Raw genomic sequence first — 21404 nt, 5'->3', positions numbered from 1 at the left:
TCTTGTTAAAAATATTGCATTTTGCAGCTTACAAGCCACCAACTCCTCTGAGAGTATACACAGTAAACAGTCACCTCTGAAGAGAATGAGCTGTTCGGTAAGTTTTAGGTGTTCAATACTTGATAAAAACAACGACTTGGCACTGGAGTGGCTAAACCAACCAAGGCTCTCGCTCAAGAGCTGGTTGAGCTGCAAGAAGCCGAGATTGTAGGTTCAAGCCTTGGCTGTGACCTCAACTCCCCCAGGGGCGGCACACAGCTGGCAGAGCACCGTGGATTGCAGGGCTGGGATGAGCTGGCCAGAGCTCTCTGGGCTTGCAGAGATACAGCTACTCTCAGAGGCTTCCCAGGTACTTGCCAGCTCCCCGTGTTGTTGATCAGAGAGGCACCGCTGTACCTCTCCCTGTCTCCTCCATGTTGCAGGGGGCACAGGCCCAGATGTGACAAACATGTAACTACCAAATTCCAAATTAGGTGCATACAGAAAATAACTGGCAATTCAAAGTGAAAAAAATACAACTGCTACATTAACTAAGTGATATTATACACAATCTTCAAAGATTTCATGTGGATTTTCCATTTCTGTGCAGTAATTTGTCTCCACAAACTTGATACAAATTGGAGATTAACATTTTTTCCCCAAACTAACTTCACTGGGTTACTCAAAAACTCATAATGTTTATTACCGTGTGACTGTTAAACAAAATGCTTTATGAAATGCTCTGGACATAAATGTAAAACGCTCACAGTGATTTCATAACCACCTACACTGAACCACAACATCTTCGTCTCCTTTAAGCTTTCATACCTTCATACTGTTATCGCTTACAAATTATAAGCAAACAAAATAGCTGGGAAATATTTATAAAGACTACAACATCAAAAAGACTTTTCATTATAGTTATGTAAAAACAGAATTGAACATTCAGTAGTAGACCAAGCAGAAATACACCAGTGGAATTTTACTACAACAATTTATTATACATCATTTACAGTTATAAAACTATATACAAAATTTTATTTATATCACCAAGTCTAAAAATGTAATGACAATTTTCGTTTTTGAAGAATAAACCTTATACCGTATATACTATGTCAGCCAGGCCTACCTAAAAGCCGATTCCATAAAGCAGTTCATTCCACAAACACCAGGGGGCGGTCTCCAATAGGGATTCCAGTAAGACACTGACAAACTCTTACACCTGACAGAACGAGACAAAAACAGGCTCCACATAAAATAGCGCTCACACTTATTTCAGATATTTTATCTCAGTATCAAAAATATCTCCATAAGACCGTTTTCCAAATAATAATAAAAACTCACATAAGTTCTGTGATTTAGTAGATACACAAAGCAGTTGTCAAACTGTGAAAATATTTTTTTACAATGCTAAAAACCTTTCATAAAAAAAGGTTTTTACAAATAGAGTGATCTGACTAAAATTAAAGGGGAGAATCTTAATAATTCGAACAAATATAAGAATTTTTAACCAAAAACAAAAACAGCAATCTTGTTAAAGTCAAGTTTGTAATCATGTGGTCACTTTGGAATGTCAATTCTGAGAAGTAGTACAATACGTGCAAAACGTGTAGGAACAATAACATCAAAATTCAGGAGGCAAAAAGAGGTCATGTTATTTTGCAACTCTCCTTGCAAGACACCTTGTCTTCTTTAACCGGAAGCAAAATGTCCCTTCCAAATTTGTTGAATGGATCAGAGGGATGATGAATTTTCTTAAATTTAAGATAATTAAATACAGTTAACTTTTTTAAGTCTTTGAGACTTTGAGCTTCCCTTCCAGACCCTAGACCTCAATCTGTTATCAGCTGGTTATTCAGGTGAAACCTGATAGGACTGGCCTTCCACCTTTTTTGGCTTAATATCATTAGTACTTTGCTTTGCTCTCTGTATTTTGTGTCTGCGTCTCATGCCTTTAGTTTTACTTTTTTGAGGGAAGATTTGGGAGGGACATGGGAAAGGGATGGGAAATTATCTTTCTTTCCATAAATTACTCTGACTTGGAACACTGTATGAACAATTTGCTTATTCTGCAATAGTTTAAAAGATCTGTTGGTGTAAAATGCAATAGAGATACTTGTAAAAAAGAAGTAATGATACGTGGTAATGGGAAGTGTAATCAATAACTTACAAATGACACTTTTTCACTGTCAACAGTGGCATACATACCAATAGAGAGCTAACATTATCCTGCCTTCACTGGCTACGGTTTCACTTCATACTGTTTAATCAGCACTTGCATTGCTCTTCCATGTAAAGTTACTGTCAATTTATTAACTTATTTTTTATGTGTACCATACTATACTTGCACAATTGCACCTTGTTTCTTGTGAATTCTATGCTGTATGCTGTCTTAATAAAGGCATCTGCTAAGCAAATAATAACAAAAAGGGGAGTTTTATAAATATACACAGTGCTGTGTTCAGTCTTTCTTTGTTCTGTATTACATGATCCAGTGAACAGATCCTGTAGTCTGACATTAAATGTTTTATTTGCTCAAGAACTATGAATTTGGTTGGGCCTAAATCCTAGTGCTACGTATACAAAAGGGCAAGGCCAATTCATACTTCTGTAGAATTACTCAGAACACCCAACACAGTTTTTATGCAAATTACCAGCACACCCACTCTTTTAGGTTACAGAAGACAAGACTTGTGCAAATTTGACTTTAAATATAACATTTCAGATATACAAGTAGTGCGGTAGGTTCCTTCCATAGATGAATAGCATAGAGTTAGTGGTCACCACCAGCATTGACTCAATCTTATACTCAGTCTTGCTTTCTTTTCATACACATTGGGCAACCGCTGCATATTATCGCATCTCACAAAATGCTTTTTCTTTGAGAATTTTGAATAATTGTGTCAGGGGAGCACCCAAATGATGTTATTTACTGTGTGTTTTGTGTTTAATTACTAATGGTACAGAGCAGTGAAGCGATCTGAACAGAACATCCCTTTCTAACTGAGTTATCCAATATTTTACATAAAATTCAGGTTGCATAAAGACTTGCAGAACAGAATCTTTACACAGCCTGAGGAGTGGGTGTAATTAGGCTGGGAAAGAAAATTAAAAGAATTCTGAGTAAATGACAAACTACTAAAATATTACTTTTTTTCTCATCTTACCTTTAACTATGAAAAAAAATATTTTAGTGGTCACTGTTAGCAGTCACAACAGGCATTTGTCACGGAGACACACTGGGAGAGGAATGGCTGATCCTGGAACTATACACTGGTGTCAATCGCAGAGGAGAGAAAAAGGCGACTGTGGAGTAACTGGATTATCTTCCTGTAGGCCAGCATATGGAACGGTGCAGGCCTGCACTCAACGCAAGGCTGTGCAACTACATCAGAAATTTCGTCTGACCTACAGAAGCTTTTGCCACATATTTGCAATATCACAATATCAAAGGCTTTGTTGCAAACTAAAAGTAAAATTTCAAACTGGCTTGCATTCTACCACACAAGCCGGCTTTGTGGAGTGGCCTGAGGATTACTGACCATGGCCATTTTCTACCATCTTAGCCACTGAACTCTCAATGTTCTCTTTCAAAGTTACCTCTGCCCTCACATCCCTAACCAGTTTTCTCCTTGCGCAGCAGTTCGGAGGCATGGCCTTATCAATGCATTGGTGTGATCCACCTTCCATTTCTTGAGGATTGAGTGCATTTAGTTCACAGGGATATTAAGAGACTTAAAATATTAATTTGTTCCCCCCTCCTGATCTGTGTTTAAAAATTAATTTATTCCTAAATTATCTTGAAAGTTCCTTAGTCTTAATGGTTGAGTCTTTGCTTGAAATTTACTAACTTACTAACTGATGCTGTATTGTATTACTGTCTCATATGTTATACGTTATGAGCTCTTCATGGGCAAGACAAATTCCCTTAGGGGCAATATGGTTAATTCAAATCAAAGAGTTAACCCAAGTTAAGCACACCAGGGTGTCTCTATATGTAAGGGACACATATGTGTTTCATGTAATAGAGAAACACGGAGTAGCTGAGAAGAATTAAACCATTCCAGCCTTCCAGAGACTGAAGAAGGAAGAGGTCATCTGAAGAGTAGAAGAGGAATTGAAGTGACTGCGTTAGTTCGACGTTCTGAGGAACGAACAATGGAACAGTAGACAGTGCAGGCTTCTCCAAAAGAGAACCACCAGCACATCTGGGAGCCGGGAGAGATCCCATCCACAAGATACAGTGACAGACTGTATGTTGAATGCTGGAATAAATCAGCACCCTTTTGCTCACTGTCTGGGGTGTTCACAGCCAGAAATATTTAACCTGGCAAGATGTCACAGCCCATCAATGGTAGGCCAAGAACTGGGACACTAGCACAAGTCATGACATCCATTCATATATCTATTCTCTTGTGCCTTAAGAATCATTAAAGAATCATTGTATTCTTTGTGGGTACATTGCCATTGTGATTGTTTCCTAGTACCTATAAGGTACTCTCTAAATTCAGAGAGTCTCAACTACTAATTAAGAAAAAAAAACATCCAATGACTACAGTGATCTCTCCAACACTTTTCTTCCTTGTTCTGACATTAGATTATTCTTTATTGCCACACAACAATAATTGCTAGAATTTGCTATCAGTACAGCAAGAACACAGATGAGACATACATACAACATATACAGTACAAATTGAAATAGGACAGAAGACAGACAAACATCGTAACATACATGCAAACAGCTTTCCATGTAGCAGCATAAATTATATAATGGAATTGTATGACATTTCTGGGTCTCAGAAGTGTTGGGCCCCTTCCCAGATATTCTTTTTCCCTCTACTTTGGTCAAGAGCCATAATCTCCCAGACGCTGACCCTGTATTTCTTAAAAGTGTGCTTTTATCATATTTAATGAGAATGATAAATATATAAATCTATCCCCCAGCCACTGATTTATGCAAAACTCTTTAAAGGCAATGCACACTCCAGCTTGGACCAGTTGAATGGAGAGGGGAGCACAGCACAAATTGCCAATTACACTTGAAGTCTTTAATCTAACACTTCCTACATTACATGGCATAGATCTTCAATATAAATACCAAAATAGCCATTTATGTACAGTGCTTACAGACAGTATACACACCCTTACCAAAGTTATACATTTTGTGCCCTAACAGTCTTAAATCAAGACACATTAATTTAGATTTTCCCTTTATTTAAACATTGTAACACGCAACCTTCAAGTGAAAAACAATTGCTCAAGCATTGTGAAAAATAATTTCAAATGAAAACTAAAAAAATGGGTTGTATAAGTGTACACACCCCTTAGTAATAACAATTGTAAATTAGCTCTGGTGTAACTACTTTCCAAATCACAAAACAAGCTAATTAGACTTCACCTGTGTTCAATTTTAGTTTGCTTTGCTTGGCAGTGCTTCTTAAAGTAAAGACACAGTTATCACTGCTTAAAGAAACCTAGGGACCAGCTTCAAAATGTGTGAAACATTTTGTTTTCAAGTCCCTCGAGGTTCATTGAAACAATTTATACTTCTTGGAGCTGAGTTCACTCACATGGTAGACACCAAAAAATCACCCATAGACATTTTTGGAGAGAAGTTGATGAGATCAACAGAAAACAAAATTGTTTTTCTACAGGTCCTGAAGTAGTGGTACTAAAGTAGCGCTTATAATTTATTTCACAAGGTGAAATTAGAACATTTACAATGATGACCTGGACAAACATTTACCGAATCAATCTGAGCGAAGTATCTTGCTCAAAGGTATAATAGTAGAGTTTCATCCAGATGGTATACTTACAATGTCACTTGTCAGATACAGAGGACAATGCATCAGGCTGTGCTTCCAGTGTCACTAGCTTAAAGGTAAGTGGACTTGTGTGTGGCACGTTTTTATTATGATGATTATGAAGTAAATTGTTCCAGAAAAATCTGACATAAGGTAAAATGTCAATTTTCTGGTTCAGCTGGTATGAAATGACCAAGGACTGGTCTTTGTATTGGTCCTACATTATTGGTCATAAGGACAACAATAGACTATTTTTATTTTATGCCATTTAACGGTATAAACACTAAAATCAGCTGCTGACAAATAAAAAATAATGGCACAGCAGTCTTGTTACTTTCTTAAATAGAAATCTCACCCATTGCACTGATGTATTTTTTCAGGACATTTACAATGTCTAAACCTCCTTTCTGACTCTATAATGTAACCACCTTTATTGCTACTGCAGACCCCTGACTTAGTTGAGTCCAGCTGAGATAATAAGGGGAAATGGTCAGCCATAAGCAGAAGAAATACAACAGGCTTAGCCTAGGTTTACAGCTGGTCAGATCAAAAAGCAAGTGAGGTGAAATCTCCTGACTGAGGTCAGCTGGTGGCTATTTTAGGCAACAAAAACAAGGATTTCCTGTCTTGGGCTGTAGGTGGAATATTTAGATTAAGATGCTGATCTTAAATATGATAGACTAAAATTAAAAATTAAAGCTAAAGACCATTTTAAAACAGCCCTTCATAAAGAATAAAGAAAAAAAACACCCTCCGCATTATATAAAATGACTTTTCAGTAATTGTGTACATATTATGCTTAAAATCTCGTTCATGAAAGAGGGTTCAAAGTAACAGGCCTTACAGTATTTATAATACTAGGCTTTACACATCTAATTACTTTAAAACAGAGGAATGTAGATATTTAGATTGTCCTGTGAAATAAGGAAACCTAATGGATGATCTCATAATAAATGATAAACTAATACATGCATGAAAACAATGCCATTTTAGTGCAATAACAAAGCAATATAAAGACAGTCCTCTATTACTTTTTTGGTATATGCTGATATGCACAAGCACTTATCTGTGGAAAGATTTTTAGCATGCTAAATTAGAAATATTGAATGTCCCTTATGTCACTAATTTTCAGTAAAGGTTACAAGCTAAGTTCTTATCCCACATACCTAAAAAAATATACTGTACTGTAATATCTGAAAGACAAAATTTAATTAGAAAGAAACTAATTATTTTTCATGCCATTTTTTGTAAATGGCATTAGTCTAAAGAACGAGGAAGGAGAATATTCTATATTAAATAGTTTTAACAAAGACGAACATTACGGGTATTAGAAAAAACAGGTATTACATTACACATTCCCAGGGTCTGGTGGTAATGTACATAAAGAAATAAAGACATGCTGTTCATAGGTTGTTAGTTAACCTCTTCCAGCAGTGAATTAATACAAATCCACTGATTGGAAAACAACATAAGCAGCACATATCAATAAAAAGAACATAACCGAACCAAGTAATTATAGACCAATAAGTGCAACATAGGGTGGCACGGTGGTTAGCACTGCTGCCTCGCAGCACTGGGGCCCTGGGTTCAATTCTAATTTTGGGGTGCTGTTTGGGGTTTGTGTTCCCTGTGTTCACGTGGGTTTCCTCAACAATATACTGGTTAGTGGGAAACTGGCCCTAGGTGTGAGTGCGTGTCTGTGTTTATGTCTCTATCTGCCCTGTGTTGGACTGGCGTCTCTAGCTCTGGGTGTACCCTGCCTTACTCCAGTTGCTTGCTGGGATTGGCTCTGGCTCCCCTGTATAGAAGGAATTAGAAAATGGATGGATGGAAGTGCAGCATAAGCATATGATACAGTATATTTAGATTTTCAGATGGCGCTAGTAAAACTTCCCAGAATGGAACAGAACAAAAAACTCTCTGCCAGCATGCACTTTGCCACTGAAAAAGGAGCAGCGCAAAACCGACAACAACAGGAAGCATTTTAACTGTGATTCCCAACCAGTGATGTCATATGAGAGCATCCCAATACCCAAAAGCTGCATCCTAAGTCTACTCCTGCTCTATGTCACAAACGTGCTGTCCTGGAGGAAGGGCTTAGGGCTTAGTGTGACTGTTGGGTCACGGCCTTAGCTTTATTAGACTCTCAAACAGAGGTTAGAGGTGATGCTGATCACTGATCCCATAATGTATAAACCTAATTTCAGTCCTACAGCAAAACCAGCTGATACACATGGATATCTCAATTTTCAAAGGTAATTTATTCCCCAAAAGCTGTCCATAATGTGAAATTTCAAATAAAGAAAAAAATCCCATTACTTGCAAATCATCCAATATCACAGTACCATTAAGGTAACAGAATTTTCAAACTCACGACTCCAATTTTATGATAATTAGCCCATTGAATTTAGTCCAGTAGTGAACAAGATACAAAACAAATAAAAATTGTGAACTGTTGCATATATGTACATCATAGCTACTTTCAAGCCAGTGCAAATGTCTCTCAGGTGCTTGTCTCTTTCAATCCTTTTGCTCACTTCACACTTTACAATCAGGAGGAATGGTTTCCTGGTTTTCTTTGCTTTTGCAACACCTGAACCACCAGCAACACATTTGGCTAACACAATCCTAAAAATCACAAGGTGTCTTCGGTTTAGCAGAAAAAAGCTTCGCACAGCAAAAAACAGGTCTTAAAAATTTGTTTCATTTAGGAAAATGTACTAATCTAGCATTGGTGTGGGGAGAGGTTGTTGCGCATAGTTATTTGGTTATTTTTGACCAATTATTGAAGAATATCTTATCAATTCTTTTCAACAGAAGGGAGATTTATATAGTGTACAATATCACTACGATATTTTAAATAATCATGGTTAATAATAATAAAAATGCTTTATATTATATATTCTGTCATCTAGTGAATATAAAATGACAGATAATTGCATCAGTATACATGTATGTTAAAAAAATAAGTACTACAAGCAAATACTAAGTTATGGTTATGTCTAGTTATGCCATTTTGATGCTTTATTATATGCATGGTCTGCTTGAAGTACATTTAAATCTAATCTGGCTAGCCATTGCAAATTAACTTGGCACTCTTGCAGTAAACAGCATTCTTTGATGCTCAAAGGCTGCACCAGTTGGCCTGGTGTGACTTATTTGCCAGTTAATCAAGACAATTTAACTTTTAATACAGTATTCCCAAGCTGGTCGGGCAGGCGCTCAGTCAGGGAGGATATCGCATAAGAAATCCAGAAGCCTACAAACAAGCCTATACAAACAGGACCATGTGTAACATCCCCAGTATCCACCACATGAAGCCCGTGAGCCACCACGGACACAAACGATAGGCGGTCAAGACGTTTCAAGCACGATCTGTCGAGCATCAACTTACAGTATGTGTTGTTTAAGTTTTATATTTTATACATGCCAACATCAACGAAAATCTTACATTACAGCAATCTGAAGTCTGTTCATTTTAGGTTTATTACCAAGTATGATTCTATAGAGAGATGTGTGGGGATCATTTCTAAACAGTTCTAACATCATTTCACTCACACCAGGTGGTGCCCCCCTACTTAACCCTTCTTAGCCTCTGGGAGTAAAACAGAGGTAAATTAAACGAAACGGACAGCAAATACAAGTTACCATGGTTAAAAAAGGCTTCCCCTATGTACAGTGTATTGCAGAATTCAGTTCTTTACCTTTTATTCTATTCGGATTGAAAGCTTGCGATAATGTCTCACGTTTCCTCTGACAATTTAACTCGAGTCAAACCACCTTAACATTAAGGATGCCTCCTGCTGGCTGCACTGCATATGAAGTTTCACAACTGGTTTAAAAGGTAATGCAAGTTCGTTAAACAGCACGAAAAACATACAACTCTTAATTCACGATCTTCCCTAAATCAGCGCAATGCATCTGTAATGTAGAAATGCACTACAACTTCTGAAAAATACAATGTTCTGATCAGTTTTTTGATGACCTGGATGACTGGATGACCGACCCCCCACCACCACCACCACACAACCTTATAAATAATTAAATTCTAAATCATCTTTTGTTTCATGGCTTGTTTTATCAAGATAAATATGTAGAGCCTCCCTTTTCAGCACCACCTCACCTGTCGTACGAGCTCGGATTCTGCGGGCCTGTTTTTCCCGCTCCTTTCCTGACTCCGTGTCCGCTGTCCCCCTGCAGAAAAGCAGTTCTGTGCTGCGGTTTCCTCCCCGTCTCTCCGACTTGTGCTTCCAGTGAGGAGGCGAGTACACTGAACACATACAAAATAGAGCAGAAAGCAAACACTATGCACACAAGCAGCACACGCAGATATCGCCGCATTTCGATGGGAAAAAAACAAACGTTAATTTCTAAACTAAAATTCCCAACATGAGAAGAGCGACAGAAGCAAGCCTTACAACTGCCTATGGTTACCGCAGACACCAGAGAAACTACTACCTCCTCCTCCACGACTGTCAAGCTAGTAGGCAGCACTGGCTTCTGGGAGGAAGAAGCTAGAAAGCAGACATTCAGAATTAGTTCAACAATGCATCCTCTACGTTAAGTAGCTCTGTCTTTATCTATAGGGGAATTCTAGATGTTTCTAAAGACCAGACACATTTTTACTCCTTTAAGCATGTATTAATATTATTTTAGGGAAGACAACATAACTTAAAAAAACTTCCAAAAACAATGAATGACTTAAATTAGATTTATTTTCATACAGTATGTATGGAAAACATTTATCTGAAATAAAATAAGTTCTGCAGAGATCTTGCAATTGAGGAAGCTGAACAAATTAAAATCTAATGAAGGTTTTTTATACTTTTGATAGTAAAGAAATGTAGCAACCTATTTATTTAAAAAATTGAATTATGATGAATAGTAAAGGTCAGTTGTTCCCCTGTCACTGCCCATGCCTGTCTGGATGCCCTTAAAAAATGGGGAAGTGTTTCAGCATCTGCATCTAAAATTACACAATGTGTTTGCTCTGACTTAACGCTTGGTAGACATGTTGAATTGAGTTCTACTTTAAATATGTAATAATTAATATTATAAGAAACAGGCAGAGATTGATTCCACATTGAAAACTAGATGAAAATACAATGTCAGGCCTGAAGCAGGCTCAACAGCTTAAACATATTGTTTATTTCTGCTTTGAGCATGTAATTATAATAATTATATCCATTAGAATACTATGTGTGTTTAAACTGGTAAACTGTGTGAAAACCTCGTTTAAACTATTTGTGTTTAAATTACTATATCAGGTGTACTGTCCCATTTACAGAACAAATATTGAATGGCTTTGTTAAAAATCTATTTTGCTTTGTAGAACATTGCACCTTAGAAAGAAGGCTTGTGTTGAAACACCCTAGGAAGTCTTGTTTCCTGCTTTGTTCCACATTGACATACAGATGTAGAGCAACTCAAACCATAGAACAAAGATATACACTATCTCCACACATCTGCGAGTAGACTGTGCTGATCCCTCTTCCTGGAAACTACAAAAGACAGTAGGCAGATTTAAATTAAACTTAGTCAGAGATCAAATAAATTTAATCCATCTTAATCAGAGATAAGTTATTATTTGGGATCTTAAGTGCAGATGAGGTGTTCCAATGTGTACTGCTATCTACCTTAGCAATCTGAAGAGATTTAGCTTTTGGGCATTATATACACTTTGTCCAGTGAAAAGTCCAAGATAAGTATTGTTTAAGCATCCAGGAGACAGCAAATCACAAATGATAGAGATTGAAATCATATTATGAAGTTGCAGTTTTTGTTGTCTCTTACAGTTAGATAAAACCTGAAATTTGGTTACAGTTAAGGTAAATATATAGATATCAACTAATATACTACTTTTGTGTTTTTTTGTAAGACACAAAATAGGAAAGATGGACTATACTGACATTTGCAATGGTATATGGGCAGAACATGTAGTAATTCACACAGTTATTTTATTATTACCTATATTACTTTGAAGTAAGGATCCCCCTCAGAAACATTTAATGTGGTACACAGAACTGGACAACGCTCAATATCTCATCGCATGCCTCAAAAGTGTTTTATGCAATGAATTTCAACCAACTGGGCCACTGGTTTCTCTTCCATTTTACAACACCTAAAACTGTCATATCCACCCTTAAATTTCTATTTACCAAAAAAAAAAATGAAGCTCAAAAGTTTTACTAGCCGTTATAGACCTACCTATTAGTGAGACAGGATGTACATTTTACAGCCCCCAAAAAGTGAATGATGATAAATTAGTAACACAGAAAAACAAAAACTATAGCCATAAAACTACTAATTATTAAGCCTAGTAATTACAATGTTGCATTAACCTGACATAGAGGTGCAAACCCAGGGCACAGGGATTTAAACTTCACAGCAAGTTAACTGACTTTGATTTGGGGATTTCCACCGAAGACTGTAGACTGCCAATCAGTATAGTAGAAATTCTTGTTCAAGTCAATAATACTTGTTCCAGATAGTTTACGTTCTTAGAAAACCATTGCCCTTGTCAGTTTTTTTTTTGTGCCCCTTTGGATGTCTGCTTGAATGTAAGATCTCCAGCCCTCTATTAAATTTGTCAAGCTCTCTGCTGCCTCTGTGTTCTGAGCTGCACTGACTGAAGCTGTGCAATGACTGTGAGGCAAATTTCACTGAACAGTAAAACAAAATACAAAAATGCCTGTGTCATCTTTGCTACTAGATGGCGCTGTGTCCCAAAATAGTTTTATGATCGGTAGATTTATAGTTACCAAATAGATGTATTGCAATTAAAGTTCACAATGCACATGATCACCCACTTTAAGCAACCAAACCCTTGCAACAAAAGTTTGTGTTACAGCTTCTGGCAAATAGACAGATATTTTAAAAATACTGCCACTGCTGTTGCTACTACAAGCATTGTACCACACAGCATCAGCTAACATTCAATAACAATCTATTTAGAAAGGCAATATAAAGTCATCAAAGTATTATTATGTTATTTAGATGTAATACAGAACAATGTTTAATATTCAATAATAATAGTAATAATTAATAACTGCTTACACTTATATAACGCTTTTCTGGACACTCCACTCAAAGCGCTTTACAGGTAATGGGGACTCCCCTCCACCACCGCCAATGTGCAGCATCCACCTGGATGATGCAACAGCAGCCATAGTGCACAAGTATACTCACCACACACCAGCTATTACTGGGGAGCAGAACAGAGTAATGAAGCCAGTTCATAGATGGGGATTATTAGGAGGCCATGATTGGTAAGGGCCAATGGGAAATTTGGCCAGGACACCAGGGTTACACCCCTGCTCTTAATATTCAAGTGAGAAAGATGCAGTATGAAATATCTATTTACAAGTTGTAGAAATATTCAGATTTTCATATACAGTATACATACCCACCAATCTATTTTCTAACCACTTCTTCCAATTTGGGGTCACAGGGGAGCCGGACCCTATCTCAGCAAGTCACAGGAGCAAGGCGGGGTACACCCTGGACAGATGCGAGTCCATCACAGGGTACACACAGACACAAACACATACTTACATCAGGGTCAGTTCTCCCAGAAGCCAGTATGTTTTTGGATTGTGAAAAGAAATCCGAGCTTCCAGAAGAGCATGTTCCCACATGAACACGAAGAGAACATAAAACCACACAGATAGCACCCCAGTCTGGAATTAGGCTGGGCAAACGATTTTCCAGTGGAATTGAACCCAGGGCCCCAGTACTGCTAACCACTGTGCCACTCCATATACAGCCCCTGAGCAAGGTCCTTAACCCCAACTGCTCCAGGGGTGCTGTACAATGGCTGACCCTGCACTTTAATCCCAAGCTTCTCTCCCTGTCTGTGTCTCATAGACAGCAAGCTGGGGTATGCGAAAAAAAAATGAATTCCTAATGCAAGAAATTGTATATGGCTAATAAAGTGATCTTATCTTATATTTATAATCGTAATTGCAACATAATGAACTTTTACAACAGAGGGTGTGTTTGTCAGGGGAGCGTTCTGTCAGTTTCACTTGAGAACAATAAACCTAAGCTTGTTTCTAGAAGAAACACAATCCATTTCTTTCATGTGATATAGTTCAACCAAATGTCAAAGGGTAAAAAATACCCTTTTCTAATAACACACTGGAGTATCACATTTCAAACCAGGTTCTAGAAAAACACATTTGAAAATGTTTGATGCCTTCTTTTTTATTTTTATGATACAGCGATACTATTTGTAGTTTTCAATTAATAATAATGCTGTCTGCTCAGAATACTGCTAATTTATGTGTTGTGAGGTATATTTAAGTAGGACACAATGCTCCTGGAAAAAAAAAACTGTTGTTGCAGTTTCTGGTGAAGATTGTTAAATACATTAACATAGCATTTTATTACTCTGAGGTGTGCGGTCTGAGCCACAATTAATTTAGTCCTAGTACACCACACAAAAGTCTGATATATTAGACAATGGGATAGGATGAGAAACCAAATTGGTATTAGAAGTAATGAAAGTTGGCAACAATATAAATACACAAAGGTGTATTTTCTCTTGTTTCTTCCCCCCCCCCCCCATTTCTCCTTATCCAACAACAATGATCACATGTAGTATTGGGAGTGTTTGTCAGGTCTTTAGAAGTGTAAATCCTTAATATCCTGTGTTGACTGCAGGATCCTTTTGGTGTGAAATTAAGGCTAGTACCCGAATTGCATGATTTTAGTGCCCCTGCCCAAAGTGTTGTTTGGAGTTGATAAAGTGTTAATTTAGCTGTTTACAGTACACTGAAATGCTAAGTAGGTCTTCACAGCCTCCATTCACACTATCTAAATGATTAATGCTCATCACATTTTGAAAGCAGAAATGTCAACAGCAATCACATGGTCTGAATGCACATTTAAATAGGTTGCCTGAATAGGAACGTGATGACTAAAATAAATTACTGAGGTTGATTAAATGTATTCTTTCATCCCCTGTAAAAAAATGGTTGGTTTTTCAAACAGAGTATATCTTAAAAAACATACACAGTGCTCTGTTCCAATGTATTTGAAAGAGAAAGAATGAGCATAAATAAATGTATTCAATTAGATTTTTCATTATTAGAATAAATATAGTAGTGATCAAGTGAATTGTCATCTATGACAATTATAATTATCATTGTTTCTATCTCTAAATTGCTCCTATTTCTTTTTCCAAAATAACTACAAAACCTGATATTGACTGTTAAGGGATAGACTGGAACATTAGTTTTGTTTTGCACAATGTTTATTTTAGCCTGATATAGATTATATATACTGTATACAATATATATATAAGTTTACTTCAGCCATACATACTATGTCAGAATAATGATTGTATACTAGTTAAAAACCACATTAAAATAGAAAATGTTCTAAAGGCTTTAGACATTGATAACCTTGGGGAACTCTACAAAGGCTTTATAAGGAGCCATTGAAAGTTATACTTAAAATCCTTTTAGAATTTACTTTATATGATATCTATTCCATAAACCTTAAGTTCTTCGTCATATCCCGACCATTTGTATACAGTGATCACCATCATAGAGAAGCATACTGTATGAACATATTTGCCCCATGTACTTAATCTTTGAAAGAAGCAAAGAAATCTGCTTCTGTAACGTTGGTAGACTTTGTCTTATAACAAATAATTCTGTAAGATAAATTAAAAGAAAGCATATTTCTAAAATTTTAAAAAATCGGACACTCAAGAACAGTTCCAGAATGCACATGCACATTTTGCCCATTCTAGAGATACAGAGATTCTGATGACTGCTGGATGATTTTTTTAAATATTCAGCAAGCATTAGTCACACAAATGTCAGGGGAAGAGTTTATTTAAAGGAGGATATATATATATTAAAAAGGGAAAGACGGTGTCCCCCTGCATTGATCCCCCTCAGTTTTAGCACTGTAAAGAAGCGAGCAGATCGAGGTGAACAGGTTTGATTGAAACAGGTCTGGAGCTCGAAATAAAATGAAATGGCCGTTATGATTTACATCCAGGTAATCATGTTTCACGTGCGTATTAATACATATCTCTAGTGTGCCACCAGAAGGACAGCCGGCAGCTATCTGGGGTGCACTGCAAGCTGAAATCTTCATACATGTCCATTCAAAGTGGCTTGGTGTACAAGAAAGAGGAGGGGGGTTCTGGCCAGTTTCTGTCCTGCAGTATAACCAGCTCTCTTGGACATTTCATAGTTTCACACCAATACATATCTGTAAGACAGTGCCACCTGTCACACATCCAAAATGACAGCAGTATGGAAGCAGAAAGAAGGCATTATACAACTTTCATGGGTTCTACATAGCCCTGATATGAACTATGTTTAACACATATAGGAACATCTAGAAAGGGAACTAAAAAGAACATGTCAGCTGCATTTCACTTCAGAATATGGAGCAAAATGTTATTCAAAAACTGATTAATAGAATTCCAAATTGCTTCTAATGCACATGGTATTACATGAAATGGTATTACAATTAAATAATAGTAATATGTGGACAACAAAATCTTATCTTGTATAACATCGTTCTTTTTGCCATCTTTTTGCCATGTTTATACTTTAAAGCTGTAAAATGTCCTGTTTTAACTATTAACATTTTTCAAGCAGGTTTAGTTCAAATTCTATAGCCAACACAATATCAATATATTCCAGACAGATTTCTTAGTGTTATAAATGGTCTAAAGAGCCCAAAACATTAACTTGAAAATTACCAGATGCTTTCTATATTTTGAAATTGGGCAGGCAGAAAACTGGAAGACTAGCAAGTTTACGAAGGTATAATTGTTTTTATTTAGAAAAAAAAACTTTATATCCCTGATGTTGGCCTGTAACAATATAAATGTCCCTTTTGATGAACACCCACAAGCTTGCAACTCAGAGCACCATTACACAACATTCAAGCAAAGAGGAGCAAATAAACCATCCACTTTTGATTGACAAGTACCATGTTGATCTCTAATCTCAAAGTGATTTTAAGGATGTCTTCAAAAGACGTCAATTGAGTTTTTGATACAGTACAATGCGCAGTCTAAATGAGATTTACTCACACTTTACAACAAATGGGCAACCAGTCTGATCCTTTATTAAAAATAGATTAAAGAACTCCAGCAGCTATATAATCCTGTAACTCACAACTGGTAACCCACTGAAGCTAAGCAGGTATGAGCCTGGTCAGTACCTGGATGGGAAACTAAGGTTGCTGCTGGAAGAGGTGTTTGTGGGACCAGTAGGGGGTACTTACCCCACATTCTGTGTGGCTCCTAATGCCCAAATATAGTGAAGGGGACACTATATTGGTAAAAGGTGCTATATTTCAGATTAGATGTAATACCAAGAAGTCATGCTTATTGGCACCCCCATGAACTTCGTAAAGCCAATCCTGTAACCCTATCTGCAGATGGTTCTGTACTTGAGCTTCAGTCTAAATTGAAAAACCTTGGAGTGATATTTGATTCTGGCTTAACATTTAACCCATATGTGCAGCATATTGTTAAAACATCTTTTTTTCACCTCAGAAATATCACTCGACTACGCCCTATGCTATCACTAACTGTGGCTGAAAAGCTGATCAACACATTTGTGTTCTCTCGAATTGACTACTGTAATGGTCTACTCGCTGGGGTATCTAAATCTACAGTACTTTGAACAAACTGCAGTATGTCCACAATTCAATAGCCAGAATCCTGACCAGGTCTAGTGCAAGTGATCACATTACTCCTATCCTGGAATCCTTGCACTGGCTCCCTGTCAAATTCCATGTTGACTTTAAAATCCTCCTGCTCACCTATAAGGCTCACATGGCTTGGCACCTGAATATTTGTCTGAACTATTATCGCTCTACTCCCCACCTCGCAACCTTCGCTCTTCAAATTCTGGTCTCCTTACTGTCCCCTAAGCCCATCAACATTGTATGGGTGACAGGGCCTTCTGTTCTGCCCCCAAGCTCTGGAACTCTCTGCCCAAGGATATCAGAGAGTCACCTTCTCTAAACTCATTCAAATCCAGACTCAAAACCTTCTTCTTTAGAAAAGCCTTTACATAACTTTTCCATTCTTCACCCCTCTGCTTTTTTTAGCACCACCATCCTCAGTCTCTTCTCTATATTGTAATTGTTTTATCTTACGTATTCTTATTTATTGTTGTTGACATTCTGTAAAGCACTTTGAGAAGCCACCTTTAAAGGCGCTATATAAAATAAAGTTTATTATTATTATAAAATCCTGGCTCTCCACGGCCATTAAAAATGCCAAGGTGTTTCTTGAAAATAGTAGGGGTCTTACCCCAGTGTTCTGGCCAAATGTCCCCCTGGCCTTTACTAATCATGGCCTTCTAATAATCCCCATCTATCAATTGGCTTCATCACTCTGTTCTCCTCCCTTCTGATAACTGGTGTGTGGTGAGCGTTCTGGCTGCCGTCGCATCAGCCAGGTGGATGCTGCACATTGGTGGTGATGGAGGGGAGTCCCCATTACCTGTCAAGCGCTTTGAGTGAAGTGTCCAGAAAAGCACTATACACGTGTAAGGAATTATTATTATTATTAGAAATTGAGTAATTCTTTAAAAAAATCCTCTGAAACTGATGTTCATATGTTCTGTACATACTGTACTACAGGGTGCCATAATGGAGCGGTGGATAGGATTGCTTGCCTTGCTGCTGCACTGGGTTCAATTCCAGACCTGGGGTGCTATCTCCGTGGAGTTTGTATGTTCCAACTACATGCGTGTGGGTTTACTCCCACAGTCCAAAGACATACTGGTAGGTTAACTGGTGCGAACGTCTGTGCCCTGCTGTGGACTGGCATCCCATCCAGGGTGTCTACCGCCTTGCACCTGTTGCTTGCGCTTGCTTCGGCTACCCTGTGACCCTGAATTGGATGAAGCAGTTAGAAAACAGAGAGATGTACATACTATACGAAGTAAGTGGTTGTCTTTATAAGAAATCACATGGCAATAACAACACTACTTTAAAGATGGATTTCCATAGATCTCAGAAAAAAATGAAAAAGAGTCCTAGTAGGTACTTACAGTACATGAGTGAATTTAAGGAAAAACAAACTGCTACTGAATGTGACACTGCCGAGCCGATGCGTGTCACTTTCCTCCGCACCATGATGGAGTAGGACATGGATGGAGTGATGTAGCAGTGGAGACACTGTGGAGTAGGAAACATTGTCTTCTCATGTCCTTTCCATGAGACCTTAAATTAAACTCTTAATCACTTTTGATTATATTTCAGAAATTGCACTTCTGGCGCAAATTAAAAGAATAGCAGGCACCAAACTCCCTTTTCCTGTGTCAATACCTATTCTTTCTCATTTGGCCTACCTTAATTTTCCATTGATGCACAATTGTTTAATGCAGTAGACTGTCACAGTAGGATGGAACTGATTAGCACTGCTGCCTCACAGGTCTTATTCCAGGGATGCATTCTGCATTAGGTCCGTTTGTTTTCCCCATATTCATGTGATTTTTCTCAGGTCTCCTCTTATATTCCAAAGATATAAGATAAAGATACTGGTATCTCTAAAGTGTCTATTTGTGCTCAAGTGTTGTCCCATTTTATGCCCTATACTTCCAGAAAAGGCTCCAGGTTGCTCTGTCCCTTACTAAAAGGAAGCAGCTTTCTATTAATTATTATGAAAAGCATTATGAAGGCAAATGAAGGCTGCATATATAATCTGATTTTTGAATGCAGGATTTTCCCATTAATGTATAGAGGGTGTGATGCTGGGCACTGTTAGAAGACTGTGTGTGTGAATTGTTATTAGTTGCAAGTTAGTAGGCCAGAGGTTATAGTAGTAGCAAGCTTTGTGTTTTGAAGGTGGTGTTAGTGTAGTGTTTTTACCAAAATAATTTTAATTTTCTGTAAAGGTAGAAACTTCCCAAATAAGCATCTCAAGTAAAGGATTTTTGCAGTAAGTAAAGTATATGTCCCAAGTAAAGTATTTTTTGCTGTAAGGAACATATGAAAATTATTTGTTGTGCAATGGACTACCAGACAAAATTGCCTAACGATTGTTGCCATAAAGGGTAGATGTGGTGAGTCACCATTTCCAGTGCCTATAGAAAGCCTACATCTCCTCAAACTTTTTCATATTTTGCGGTGTCAGTGCCTTAAGAATTTCATGCATTTAAATAAGTATTTTTCCCTCTTATCTACATACCATACTCCACTCCTTAAAGTTGAAAAAGTTTTTATTGGGCAAAAAGCAAATATTAAAAAAATTAAAAATTGAAATATCCTAACTGGATCAGTGTCTTCCCCAAGTTAGTATTTGTTGGAAGCACTTTTAGCCTTTTGGCAGTCTTTTGCCATAAGTCTCTTCCAACTTTGCACACCTAGATTTAACAATACTTGACTATTCCTCTTTCCAAAATGGTCAAGCTCTGCCAAGTTTCTTAAGTCATGCATCATTTTTTTTCATTAGTTTTAGATTGGGACTTTGACTGGGCCACCCAAAAATTGACATTTAGGTTACTTAGCCTTTACAGTGTAGTGACCTGTGTGCTTCAGGTCACTGCCATGCTGAAATGTGAACTTCCATCCATTTCATCTTTCTTGCAGAGGGCAGCAGTCCTTTACCTCAAAGACTTTCCTCTCATTTGCTTCATTCATTTTCCCTTCTATCCTGACAAGTGATCCAATCTCATGCCCCAGTTCCAGTGGATGAGAAACAACCCCATAACCATAACATGAGGCTGCCACCACCATGCTTCACAGTAGGAATTGTGTTCTTTGTGTGATGTGTTGTTTTGTTGGGTTTGTATTAAACATGACACTTTTCTTTTAGAAAAGTTTTTTAGACTTTTAAGAAGTGTTTTTTTAAGTGCAGTTCAATTTTGGCAGACTACAAATCCTTTTGCCACTTGTTTGCAGTTTCACTTAAACACACTTAAATACCTAAATACTGGTACTTTTTCAGTAATGCTTTGCTTTTGCCCCCTTCCTACTATAGACGCCAGATTTGTGGGGACTTGGGATGTTGTTTTCTCATGCACACTTTGACCACTCTTTGCCATGAAAGCCTGCAGCTCTTTCAAAGTTGCCATTGGTCTCTTGGTTGCCTCTGTGATCAGTTTCCTTATTGCTCTGTCATCAGGTTTGGAGAGAGAAAAATCCCAGGGTGTTTCTCGAAAAAAGTAGGGGTGTAACCAATTTCCTATGCCTCCTAATAATCCCCCTCTATGAATTGGCTACATTACTTTGTTCTCCTTCCCCCACTCCGACGGCAGGCGTAGCGACGCGCCGCTTGGAGTATTCTGTGTCGTATTTAATGGCAACGCCAGCTCAAAGATTTGGTTCAAACCACCAAATGGAGACGGGCGTGCCGACAAGCGGACCCTGCTGATGCGGGATTAACGCTAGGATGAGAGATCAGGTTTGGAGAGATGGCCTGATCTATTGTCTTGATGGTGCTTTACAACTTCCGCTTCTTAATAATTGTCAGCTCCCAAGGATATTCAAGTTCTTTGAAATTTTTTTACCCACTCCTTGATCTGTGCCTTTCCACAGTTTTGTCCATAAGTTGTTTTGAAAGCTCCTTGGTGAGTCTTTGCTTTGAAATGCAACACCCAGCAGAGAAACCTACAGGTGCTGCTGAAT

The 21404-nt window shown here is 37.7% G+C and overlaps 1 protein-coding gene across 3 annotated transcripts in view; it reads right to left on the bottom strand.

Annotated features, from left to right (window-relative positions):
• Nucleotides 1-21404, bottom strand: part of LOC148829509 (glucoside xylosyltransferase 1-like) — a 37106-nt gene that overhangs the window by 14635 nt on the left and 1067 nt on the right. Inside the window, exons 1-2 of one of the 3 annotated variants that reach the window (XM_088924360.1) lie at nucleotides 9907-10249; nucleotides 1109-1201 (exon numbers count right to left, since the gene is read on the bottom strand). In XM_088924360.1, coding sequence (XP_088780486.1) covers nucleotides 1109-1201; nucleotides 9907-10124 — 311 coding nt within the window. In that variant the 5' untranslated portion in view covers nucleotides 10125-10249. Of the gene's footprint in view, nucleotides 1-1108; nucleotides 1202-9906; nucleotides 10252-21404 lie in introns of those variants that run through there. The other 2 variants (XM_088924359.1, XM_088924358.1) reach the window with 2 other exon arrangements.

Source organism: Atractosteus spatula, chromosome 8, assembly GCF_055471065.1.
Source record: "Atractosteus spatula isolate fAtrSpa1 chromosome 8, fAtrSpa1.hap1, whole genome shotgun sequence".
Taxonomy (NCBI): Eukaryota; Metazoa; Chordata; class Actinopteri; order Semionotiformes; family Lepisosteidae; genus Atractosteus; species Atractosteus spatula.
This window is presented reverse-complemented; position numbering and strand designations above follow the sequence as displayed.